At 43.4% G+C, this 12,483-nt stretch overlaps 2 protein-coding genes across 2 annotated transcripts in view; both read left to right on the top strand.

Moving 5' to 3' along the window:
* Positions 1–8,965, top strand: part of LOC106812403 (structural maintenance of chromosomes protein 1A-like) — a 40,018-nt gene extending 31,053 nt beyond the window's left edge. Inside the window, exons 12-24 of the mRNA XM_014816272.1 lie at positions 1,111–1,332; positions 1,778–1,973; positions 2,425–2,627; positions 2,843–2,964; positions 3,333–3,514; positions 3,895–4,017; positions 4,581–4,754; positions 5,137–5,249; positions 6,279–6,447; positions 7,137–7,315; positions 7,565–7,634; positions 7,782–7,895; positions 8,673–8,965. Of these exons, the coding sequence (XP_014671758.1) occupies positions 1,111–1,332; positions 1,778–1,973; positions 2,425–2,627; positions 2,843–2,964; positions 3,333–3,514; positions 3,895–4,017; positions 4,581–4,754; positions 5,137–5,249; positions 6,279–6,447; positions 7,137–7,315; positions 7,565–7,634; positions 7,782–7,895; positions 8,673–8,744 (1,939 nt within the window). The 3' untranslated portion in view covers positions 8,745–8,965. The remainder of the gene's footprint in view (positions 1–1,110; positions 1,333–1,777; positions 1,974–2,424; positions 2,628–2,842; positions 2,965–3,332; positions 3,515–3,894; positions 4,018–4,580; positions 4,755–5,136; positions 5,250–6,278; positions 6,448–7,136; positions 7,316–7,564; positions 7,635–7,781; positions 7,896–8,672) is intronic.
* A 1,807-nt stretch (positions 8,966–10,772) lies between these two features.
* Positions 10,773–12,483, top strand: part of LOC106812402 (fibulin-1-like) — a 10,746-nt gene continuing 9,035 nt past the window's right edge. The window contains exon 1 of the mRNA XM_014816271.1: positions 10,773–11,220. Within this exon, the coding sequence (XP_014671757.1) occupies positions 11,169–11,220 (52 nt within the window). The 5' untranslated portion in view covers positions 10,773–11,168. The remainder of the gene's footprint in view (positions 11,221–12,483) is intronic.

Below are 12,483 nucleotides of genomic sequence, written 5' to 3'. Positions count from 1 at the left end.
TTAAATGGAGTCGTCATGAAAACAGCATGTTGTATCATCGCCTGCAAAAACCGATCAACTTACATCAATATTACTGTAAAGGTTTCTCTCTTCCTTCCACTTCCCTGTCTCCGCAGGGTTCTCGAAGAGCACTATAGCCTGGCGGCCCGTCGAGCCGCGCACCTCTAAAATATCAATAGCCGCCATGTTGCGTGTATACACATGAGAAGTTTCACAACAATTAATACACGTTGTTATACGCAGAGCTAACGGGTACAGCATTAACGTATCTTAATGTCCGAGGCTACCGGCGTACGGCCAGTCACACTAGCCGTATCTCGGCTGCGGCAAGCCCGTATCTTAATGTCTCGAGGCTCACGGCGTACGGCAGTCCCACACACAAGTACAAACAGTCACCCTAATCCATAACTCTAACCAGAGGGGCTATTATTACGGATACTACGCCAATTAACTCTATGGTGTATAACCTTTTGCTTTCAATATTTTGCATCTGCAACTGCACAATCATCCCACAACCGGTGTAGTGGCCTAGCTGGGCACCAATAATGTTCATTTTCATACTTCAAATCCGAGTGATTTTCATAGCCTCATCAAAGAAATCTTAATCCTGAATTAAATCGTTGAATTAATTTCCAACGGCATCTATTACGGGGCAGGTTTTTGCCCATGTAAAACAAACATTTTCACCCCAATGCAGCTGGCTTCAATTTACACACAGCAGTGTCCCAGATTGCATCTCAGAGCTTCTATAATTCAAAAATGTTGGAACCCGACCCCCCTAGCACTGAGCAGCACCCCCATGCTATATGAAAAGCTCGGAGAACCCTGTCCCCTTCTATCTCGATCTCTCTGTCTTTTATTTCTTTCTGTCTGTCTGTCTCTCTCTCTCTCTCTCTCTCTCTCTCTCAACCCTTCCCCCTCTATTCTTTCTCTTTCTTACTCTTCCTTCTCCCCTCTCCTTGCGGTAACCACATCGTTGCGCTGGCTCTGAACATGCCGTCTGGCCTCTTTCTCTCTTTCTCCCTCACCCTTCCTCCCCCCTCTCTGCGCGTTACCATGACGATGGCCGTCTCTAACATCCCCGTTGGCTCTCTCTCGTTCGCTCCGCAGGGAGATCCGCGAGCCGCGCAACGTCAAGCTCGTCATCGACATCATGCAGTACGACCCGCCGCAGATCAAGAAGGCGCTGCTGTTTGCGTGTGGCAACGCGCTCGTCTGCGAGACGACCGAGGACGCGCGTAAGATGTGCTTCAGCAGCCGCGAGCGACACAAGGCAGTCGCGCTCGACGGCACGCTCTTCCAGAAGTCTGGAATCATCTCCGGTGGAGCGAGGTACGTTTACTAGAGGGTGTTGGGATTGAGAGGGGTGGGTGGTGTTGTGGAGGGACGCAGCTGCCTCCTCAACACTCACCGCTCGATCGCCACGGCCTCTAGTCAAAATTGAGTATTGAATATTGGAAATTAAATTTTCTTATTTTTGTTGAAAATTGAATGAGGGCGCAATGAGTGTAACTAACTGTAACAGTAGGTGTTAATCGTCATGTAGCATCTGTGAATGCCGAATATCAGATGAGCTGTCATGCCCCTGTGTCGCTATGTATGCTGACATAGAGTGAGAGCAAATCGCTCGTATCATGTTATGTATACTGAGATAATTGCATCATTTAAGCACACACCTCTTGTGATTGTAAAACAACAATGAACAGTCGAAATTTCAAGATGTGAGACATATAAAACCTGTATTTTTCATGAATGTGTGTATCCCTGCTGTTTACAGTGACCTTAAGGCCAAGGCACGCCGCTGGGACGAAAAGCAGGTGAATCACTTGAAGGCACGCAAGGACAAGCTGACAGAAGATCTGAAGGAAGCCATGAAGAAGAAGCGCAAGGAGTCTGAGCTGAGTACCATCCAGAGCCAAATTCGAGGCCTCGAGACCAGACTGAAATACTCGATCACTGACAGGGACAACACGGTAAGTTGTCCTATTATGCAGGAACATTCAGGGATTTTGATCAGTAAACTCAAGGTTAACTGGTAATAACAACATCTGGTGCGAACCCAGTGAAGACGCTACTCGACTTTTGAGCGATAAACCCGATAAATGTTTTGTTTTTTTTCAATTTTACTCCGATCTTTATGATCTCGCTGTAAGTTTACACAGAAATGTGGATGTTAATGACACTCCTGATAAGAATGCAGGTAACATATGCGTAGATCTAACGCGAACGTGCACTCATCTTTTTGCTATAACATGCCAATTTGAAATTTAGTGGATTTTACATGTTTTATGAAGAATAATCACCGAATTTCAATGATAAATGTTCCATTTAACTGTAGCGGGCTCATTTGTTCAGCAGAGTTAGCGCATCACGAAAATAATGAATCGTAGGTTCAATCCGTAAGCGTGTTTTTTGTTCCTTCAGCAACGGAAGCACATTGCGAACAACGACAAGGAGATCGAGCGTCTGCGAAACGAGATGGTGACCTTTGAACCGCGCGTGCAGCAGATAGAGGAGCGCATGGCCGAGCGTGAGGAGAAGATGGCCGTCGTCAAGGATCGCATGAACCGTGTCGAGGACGAAGTGTTCGCTGACTTCTGCCAGTCGATCGGTGTCGAGAACATCAGGTGCGCCACCTAGTGGTAGCGTGCGGCAACGCGACACTTGTTTATTTATTCATTTATTTATTTATTAATATATTTATTCATTTGAAACAGATAGACAGCATTGAGGCATTAGTCGGAAGACTTGTTTACTGTTGCGATTCTGTTTGCTAGTTATGCTTAGCCGACGTCTGCGTTGTTTCTATGGTAACCAAGCGTATTTCTTCCACCCTCTACAGGCAGTACGAGGAGAAGGAGCTGCGTGTGCAGCAGGAGCGAGCAAAGAAGAGACTGGAGTTTGAGAACCAGCGCTCGCGACTCATGAACCAGCTAGAGTACGAACGGTCGCGTGACACGATGGGTGAGTAGTGCAGCAGACCTGAATAACTCGGTTCAGCCGGCTAGACATGGAAATACGTGGCTCGTGCAGGATGCTCCTAGAAAACCTGAAAAGTACTGGTATTTTAAAATGCCATTTTTTAGGTCTAGAAGCTCCTGAAAAATATGCTGTTATTACGTATGGTCCTGAAATGTTCCCCGAGATTTGTCTGAGAGGCAATACAAGTTTACTTCACTCAAAAAATCTTGCACTGAACTGTTGGCATAACAAAAGCAGACATTTGTGTCGTTTCGTGGCACCGTCACATCGGGTAAAAAGTTGCTCGTCAGGTAAAACCCTCGCTCCGTCCGAAACGCTCTCGGCTAAACTTGGCGTCTTGTGGTTTTCAGAGAACGTCACCAGGTGGCAGAAGAACGTGGAGGCGGACGAGAAGGAGCTGGAGAAGCTGCGCAAGGACGAGGCGAAGCACATGAAGCTCATCGACGAGCTGATGAAGAAACTAGAGGCGCACAAGGCAAGCAAGATCACGAAGAAGTCGGAGGTCGACGACAAGGAAGGGGAAGCCAACGATGTGAGTGCGTGTGTGCGTGTGTGTGTGCGTGCGTGCGTGAGTGTGTGTGTGTATGTGTGTGTGCATGTGAGTGAGTATACACGAATATTTCTTTATTTAATTAAATTAGTTTAGTTTAGTGTCTGGAAGTATCTGCCATAAGTCAACTATTATATGTGTTACCAACACGCCTGGCCGACATGTTAGGTACTGCCGTTTTAATATTTCTGCCAAGCATATAAATTTGCAATACAGGATAAATTACGATAAAGGCATCTCTCCAGTGATAGTAACATCTCCTTAGGTTATCCTTAGTGATTCTAACTTGATATACGTGGTATGTCTACACGTAGGATGTTGACAACTAGAGGGGGTAATGTTCTGCATGGGTGTTTCTTTAGATTCGTAAGCAGCAGCAGGTTGTGCAGAAGGAGATCACGGCTCTGCAGAAGCAGATAACGAACATGGACAACAAGCTGGAACAGCGCAGACAGGAGCGTCACAGCCAGCTACTCATGTGCAAGGTACATGTTAGTTTATGTTAGTTCTACGCGGTAATATATCTCTCATCCTCTAGACGTGTGTGTCGGACCATCTCAGGTTGGGATGCATATCCATTGTGCTAAGTAGCTAAGTATAGTGCTAGTATTTAGTTCATCTCCAACTTTACAGCTCAGTGATAAGCTCGTTGAAACTACAATAAGTACTTATTGTGGTTTCAACGAGCTTATCACTGAGCTGTAAAGTTGGAGATGAACTTGGTTGCTGGGTATGCAGTCAGCTCTCATCCTCTACATGCGTGCATGACTGTAGGATGCCTGCCGTTAGTGTAACACATGTCCAGCATGCAGGATACTGTTCACTCGGCACGTGTACGCATGAGCCACCTTTTATCGAGTGTACACAAGACACTTCTCTTTGCTCTTCAGCAGGAAATACATGGCACTAGTGTAGCGTTCCCTCTCTGCAAGATTCCGCCATGATTTGATAACTTTACAGTTTATGTTACCCTGGGTGCCCGTCGTTAAGCACCGAGAAAAAGTCGTTTGTAACCGTATCCATGTCACAGATGTGCGCTTGTTTACAGATGGAAGACATCAACCTGCCGATGAAGTCCGGTTCGATGGACGACATTGGGGGCGATGGTCAGAGTCAAACGGACACGCCGTCCAGCCAGGGTTCGGAAAGTCAGAAGCAGATGTTGGAGAAGATGAAGCAGATTGTGCTGGACTATGGGCAGCTGGATGATAATCACAAGGATGTAAGTATCTCACTACAGGTGGCGCTCTCTATTGCGCTAGGCAACAGCAAAAGCGGGCACCGTGAGGCGAGCAAAAATACTGAATGGTTGAAGAAATGTAGGTTGCTGGATAACAGTCGGAAGAAAGTTTAGAAGAAAGGTGTATGCTATAATTTTAAGACAAGATCAATTATTATATTAATTAATTATTATTATCAATAATAAATCTACGCCATGTTAACACTTTACACAAGTTAAATCGGTGTGCTTTCACACATGGATAGTCTAACTGTTCCCGCTACAATACTGTGTTATGTATAGGTGATATATCATCTATAGCACTGATAATGGGTTTCCAGCTGTTGACCTAGCAATGAATTAATGTATACCATTGCCGTGGTAGCTGGAGTCAAGCGATGAGGTAAAGAAGATGACAGAGAAACTGCATAAGGAAGTGACTGACATGAATGTGCACATGCAGCGTATACAAGCACCGAACATGAAGGCCATGGAGAAGTAAGTTAGAGGTTTTACAATCAGGGCTCGAATTAACCGACGGCACCGACGGCAATTGCCGGCGGTGCCCCTATCAATCGCCGTACTGCCCCTGAAAATCCAACCCGACCGACGGCAGTCACCTGCCTTGCCCTTTTATGTAATTGCTGTTGGTGCCTCTGGCTAGACTGGTTCGCGGTCGCACTGTTTGTCGCAGAGCGTGTACATTGTCTAGCAGAGCGTGAGGCCGGATTCCAGTCTACCCTCCGGCAAAAACAATAACCGTAAACGTGGCTTGCTGCCAACCGCTGCCAGTAGACAATCGATAAATCGTGCGCCTGTGTATGCCCGTGGTAGAATACGAATATTTAAATGCTGCACGTGGACTCGGCCCGCGCGCGATTTAAAGCGCGGGAAACGACGCTCGCGCAAGAATGGCCAGCTGTGATCTTACGGTGTGTAGCTTGCTAAGTGCAGTAAATTTAGAGAAATTTTAGTAGAATTCATACGATGACACAAAGTTTTTCATAACAATGGTCTGGGTCTGGGTTAGGGTTAGGTCTAGTGAAAGTTAGGTCAGGGCTAGTGGTTTTTCTTAGTTACTAGCCCGATGGTCTAGTGAAATAAAAAGTTAACGTTGAACCCTGTTAATGTACTTCCATTAGCAGAGGTTGATGTATTAATTTGTTATGAGTTTTCCTTTATTTTACAAAAGTGCCTTGGTGCCCTTCTCAAATTGTGAGAGTTGCCTTGATGCCTTTTAAAATTGCCTCGGTGCCCATCCATTTTAGAGAAAATTCAAGGCAATTTCTCACATGCCCCCAAAAAATTGCCTTGCCCCTCTCGTCACTTAATTCGAGGCCTGTTTACAATCGTGGTAGCATATTGTCTATCTCTGTCTCTCCCCACTCCTCTCTCGTCTCTCATTCTTTCTAGCTCCCTCCCTCCCTCCTTCCCTCTCTCCTTCTTTCTTGCCCTCTCTCTCTCCGCCCTTTCTCTTGCTTCACTGCACCTCGTATGTTATTCCATTGACAAAATCCATTGATGCAGGTTGGAAGGTGTCAAAGAGAAGTTCCAGGAGTCGGCCGAAGAGTTTGAGAATGCACGCAAGCGAGCGAAGAAAGCTAAGCAGTCGTTTGAGCGTCTGCGCAAGGATCGCTCCGACCGCTTTAACGAATGCTTCGAACATGTCTCTAACAAGATAGATGACGTGTACAAGGTGGGTGCTGCCCTCGTATTTGATGGACTACACATCAGGAGCTCCCGTCTCTGTCAGGACACTGCTAAAATCAAAGCTGCTCTACTAATGCTAACCTATCTGCTCGCTGTGTTTGACAGCCAGCTTAAATTGACTACGTCACGAATTTTCCATGGTAAAATTTGTAAACAAAAAATTGCCATTTTTTTACATTAAAAGTAAGAGCTAACGTTACTAAATATATCCTCAAACTCTCACCTGATAAAAATGTTTTTACGTTGGTTAAATTTGCAAAAATCTAGACGATTTGGTAATTTCTGTTGTCTAACACTATTCCCCTAGTACTGTTCAGATACTGGCGTCTCTCTGTTTTTCACCGGCAAATTAGGGCATATAAAGAAGGTATATAAGCATGAAAAGTAAACAGAAACACTGTATTTTCATACATTTTATTTTGTACAAATAACACACAAATATACTACTTGATGGTGCTAGAAATTCGTGACGTAATCACTTTAAGCCAATCAGCATTGTGGTAGAAAGTCCAAAAAGAAAACAATGCACAATGCTTGGTAATGACTGCTACACAGACACGCACACACGCACGCAAGCACGCACGCACACACACACATACACACAAACGCATGCATACGCGCACGCACGCACTCACGTACACTTTATAATAATCTTGGTCATCAATTGATTTGCAGCTGCTGTCGAAGAACCAGAGTGCGCAAGCGTTCCTGGGTCCGGAAAATCCCGAGGAGCCCTACCTGGACGGCATCAACTATAACTGTGTGGCACCGGGCAAGAGATTCCGGCCGATGGACAACCTGAGCGGAGGAGAGAAGACTGTCGCCGCACTTGCACTACTCTTCGCAATTCACAGGTGAGCGGTCAAGGAACCAGCAGGGTAGTGGATGGAGTAAGGTGGACAGCTCTAGGAGGACAGAGGAACCGGCAGTAGGGTTATGGTAGCAGCCGTTGCAGGGAAAGACAGAGTAGAGAGAGATATGAAAGCAGGGCGGGGGGGGGGGACGTATGGAGAGCGAACAAGACAGAGAGGGAGAAACAGAGATTGTTAGAAAGAAGGATGTGGGTTGATAACCAATGTAAATAATTGTTTCTCTGTTGCCAGCTTCAAGCCAGCTCCTTTCTTTGTCCTTGATGAGGTCGACGCAGCTCTCGACAACACGAATATTGGCAAGGTAGGCACATTATTTGCATGCAATGCTATGTTTGTAATTAAATCTGCGGGCGTGCTTTTTGTGTATATGGTATGTATGTATAAATTTTTCAGAAATATGTAGTTCCCTATCCTCCTTTTATCTGGCAGTTGTGTTTGTTTACCATAGGTAGCAGAGTTTATAAAAGATGAGTCTGAGAGAGCCTTCCAATGCATAGTCATTTCTTTGAAGGAGGAATTCTATAATAGGGCCGATGCTCTGATTGGAATCTACCCTGAAGTGGTGAGCATCTAGCCAAATCTCTTTGCCACAGTCTGTACTAGCAAACATTTTCTCTGGTGTAGCTCTCCGTGAGGCCAAAACAAAATATAGGTGTGGTTACCGTTTCCCGACCGACCCTATTTATTCCCAGCGACCCTAAACATTTTATTGTCAATTTTCTTTAAAGTAAAAAAAAAATTAAAAAAAAAAAAACATTTAAAAAAAAATGAATTGGACAGTTCCTGCTTCAAAAGGCACAACGCACATCCTTCGGACATGGTTCGTAAATAAAATGTTTCAATAAAATAAAATGTTTTCCCTACCTACCTACCCTATTTTTTTCGGCATGAAACGGTAACCACACCTATATTTTGTTTTGGCCTGATCATAATGAAAACATCCTGTGATCTTAAACGTAGTGCCGAATCTTGTGGTTATGCAGAAATTTTCAAGATTAGTTCAACTGCAAATGTCATATGCTCAGCTCCTGGTACTTTTACGTGCAGTTCAGTACAAGCACTCAGAATGCAGGTGATGTTTTGAGCTATTTCATATGATAGAAATTGACCTATCCGTCTGAGGAAGAGAACCATTGACCCTAATTTTGTTAAGTCGCGTAAGCTAGACTAGTTTATACATGTTTTTCACGTCTGAATGCCAACTTGTCGACTTTGTTGTGCTTTGCCAAGTATTGTCTTTTAGAACGTCCCATCACAACAATGATTGGTTAAAGATGACTGCCAATCATGCCACACCGATACATCGGTTAACTAATGATGATTGGTTCTTCTATTGCAGATGGGGGACTGTATTGTGAGTCGGTGTCTCACGTTGGACCTCACAGACTACATTGATGCACCAAGCCAGTAGCTTAGCAGTCGTACGTGTATGTGTAGATTTCAACCGTGTATGATGTTTTCTTAAACGTGTAGTACATTCCATGTTCAAATTGTTGCCTTTTTATGATGTCTTTAGCAGAGCGCGATCGGGCCCCGTGTTGTGATCATCGATTATATAAGTTATTGCGTTTGGTGATGCTGTTGTTGTACCTTTTCGTAATGTAGGAATAAATGTAGTGCCAGTGCCAGAAACCGTGTTATGTTGCACATTTTATCTGTTGAACATGTTGAATGCAACAAGTCTCGTCTGTTCCGATCACACCCTCTTAAATCAGCCACTCGATGCTGTGAAACAACATTAAATCTCGGTGGACCTAGCTAAATGTAGCAAGACTGTACCTATCGCATACCTTTTCAATGGGGTTGCATAAAAACGATGATACACGTAAAAATGCTACCGTGTTAGGCGCACAATATTTATTTGTTTAGTAAGCATAATTTCACAGCAATTCTTGTTTGCAATATGTTAATGTGAAATTGACAACACGCGTGCGTAGTCAGTTGAAAAACCTTTGTGCTGCCATTAAAAAAATGTGTGAAAACATGGAATAGGAGAGGTTGATGGGTATGTGAGAACATGTATGAGGGTAAAGGTAATGAAAAGTAAAATGAAAAAGGGGCCGAGAAGTTGATTTAGGCTAGTCTCGACACGAACAAAATTGGTTTGATAACTGCCTACACATATACTATCTGAGTTTTATAGCATCGATTAAAATACTGCGAACGATGACTGCTCTGCAGTGTGCGTAAGTTGTACATTGCTTCCTTCAAACTCACGCATTTTTCATCTAACAGGACACATACCGATGTAGAAAACAGGATAGCCATATAATGCACATGCATCATGAATATTCAACGTGGCTTAGGGGATTTATAATTGCAGCACAGGCGTCACGGGGTTGGGTAAATTTAATGCCCCAAAATCATTATACGTAGACAAAACACAAATAGAAATTGAATTTACCAGCAGCGCTATGGCTCCAGCTCAGCATATTTTATAATAGCCGATAATTAATGAACTTCGGTGATGCATTTTAGAACAGTTCGGCCGCTAGCACATAGCTATCCCCACCGATTGCCCGTAAAACATTCATTCAATTCTCGATAATAGCGACTCGATCAAGTCCGAAATCGATCGATCGTGAAGTCACATCAATAAGATTTTATCAAAACCTTCTTTATACGCTCTTGATTTTATCTGTTGCGATGTAAATTAAAAAGATACGAGCTATGTACACATGGGTTGTCATCGTCCCCGCTCACTCGATCGAACGCGCTGACGTCGTAGAGTTCAATGATAAGAACTGGCATGATTTTATCTATACCATATATATATATCTCCACGGCAATATCTAAACATACATCGATGTAGTAAAGCTGTATAAATATCTTTATGGCAATATCTAAACATTATATAGATGCAGTAAAAATGTATAGATATCTTCATGGCATTTTTATTGCATTTTTGCATTTATTGCATTTTATTTTCATTAACGAATTTGGGTCGCGTACGATCGTTTGCAGCCTGGCGCCTTATTCATTTAAGAAATGTTACCAGGCCGTACATTTATTAGCACAAAAAGTGTTTGAATACGTCTATTGACACGCACTTGAAACAATGCGTCGCGGTACGTATGCTTACGTAATGTTTTTTCGCACTGCACTATCTCGTAAACGCGACGAGTGCGGCGTCTAGCCACGTGAGCTAGAGTAGATCAACGACCGCTCCTGCTACCTCATTCTGCTACCGCCCCCCACCCCCCCAAAAACAATCCGCGTTTCCACTGTCGCATGGTCAGCTTGGACTCTCTTTGGTTGTCCATGTTCGATCTGTTGTGTTAACGCTTAGAGTCTGGCCTCTACTGCGTATTGTCACGTACGCGTGCGAACTAGCGTCAGAAGAGCGGGACAACAATCGCTGGATCCAAAGTGCGCGCTCAAAAGCTGTTTGATCGTTCTTATCTGCTTGACACTTCTCCGCCTGGGACGGCAGTCCGATCCACGTTATACTTTTAGCAAGAATTTGTACGAGGCGCAAGAAGGCGCAAGTGTTAACCGCTTTCGAACGCTAACCGTTGTTGGCATCTACGCAGTAACGTGAATATTGCGGGACTGCACGCACGCACACGCGTGCACGACTTTCGTCTGCGCTGCCGTGCGCGTTAGATTACCAGACGGCGTCGTCAGTGTTTGCGCGGGGCTGGGCGGTGTGTCAAAGCGACTGCATAACACTTGGAGATATAGACGGTTGAGCTTACGCGTCGGACTCAGAGACGGATCGAGAGAAGACGCGAGCGAGAGCGAGAGAGAGAGAGAGAGAGAGAGAAAAGGAGAGAGGTGTCTGTGAGAGAGGAGGATACAGACTGTGCACGTGAAAGACAGACAGAAGGAAAACATGTATCTACATAGGATTTTACTGATGTTGGTCGTCGCTTCCGGAGTATTCGGTAAGTGGGTGTGCGCGAGCAAGCCACTCTGATATTGCGCGTGTTACCGTGTGTCTGTAATGTCGGTGAATCTGGTGTGGCGAGTAGGCCTATGACTTATCAAGTCTTTTTGATGTACGTATTCGACTTTACCGGCACTCAAATTAACCAAACTAGTTGATTAACTCTAATTAATAAATAAATCTGTCTCTATCGCAGCATTTTTATCGTAATTACTACAATATGAAATGTTAACCACGCACTCGAATATTTTACCTGGGGTGTAACCCGGGTTTATTAATTAATTAATTAATTAAGTTGAGGAAAGCATCAGCATTCAAGTAATTTTTTCCTAGTGACCTATAGGGCCTGTTGTGCTAAGACTAATTGTAAGACAAATTTTGTTTCTGACAACGGGCCCCTAGCAAATATAATTAACGCGCTAAGGCGTAACTCATTGAGTGGGGTGTCTGTATAATTTATACGATCGATATGATATAGTATATTTCGGGTTCGAAGAATTTGAACTGATAGTGAGACATGTCATGGAGTTTGTATTTCTTCTACTTGAATGGCTGACTACCTGAACCATAGAAATAGATTATCTATCTATTTCTATGACCTGAACTGACTGCTGAATAAGAATAAGAAATAAGAATTAAGAATAAGAAATAAAATGAATATGAATAAGAAGAAGGAATAAGAAGAAGAAATAAGAAGAAGGAATAAGAATAAGAAATAAGAAGAAAAAATAAGAATAAGAAATAAAAGAAGAAGGAATAAAAAGAAGGAATAAGAAATAAGAAGAAGGAATAAGAAGAAGGAATAAGAATAAGAAATAAGAAGAAAGAATAAGAAGAAGAAATAAAAAATAAGAAGAAGGAATAAGAGTAAGAAGAAGAAGAAGAAGAAGAAGAAGAAGAAGAATAAATTCCCCGCACATTCCAAAGAGAGAATCAGTGCCTTGTGAAATACAAGAGAGGGACCCCAAGATACAAGAAGATACAAGATACTTCATGATACAATGAACATATAAAAATAGATATTAGATATTTGATTGTCGAACTCGAGTTTTTGCTTCGAACCGAACAGACATGTATTAATTAGGCCTACATTGTTTCCACGTGTAGAAAAAGATGACGCGGGGATGGCCTAACGCGGCATGGTATCAACATACTAAAATAGCGTCCTTTCTTTAATATCTCACCTATACACACTCCACTCGCTGTGGCAAAACCATAATATTATAGTACATAACATGAGTGGTTGATTTAAAAGTACTAT

Source organism: Priapulus caudatus, unplaced genomic scaffold (genome assembly GCF_000485595.1).
Source record: "Priapulus caudatus unplaced genomic scaffold, Priapulus_caudatus-5.0.1 Scaffold644, whole genome shotgun sequence".
Classification (NCBI taxonomy): Eukaryota; Metazoa; Priapulida; class Priapulimorpha; order Priapulimorphida; family Priapulidae; genus Priapulus; species Priapulus caudatus.
Note: the sequence above shows the minus strand (reverse complement) of the source record. Positions and strands in the feature narration are given on the sequence as shown.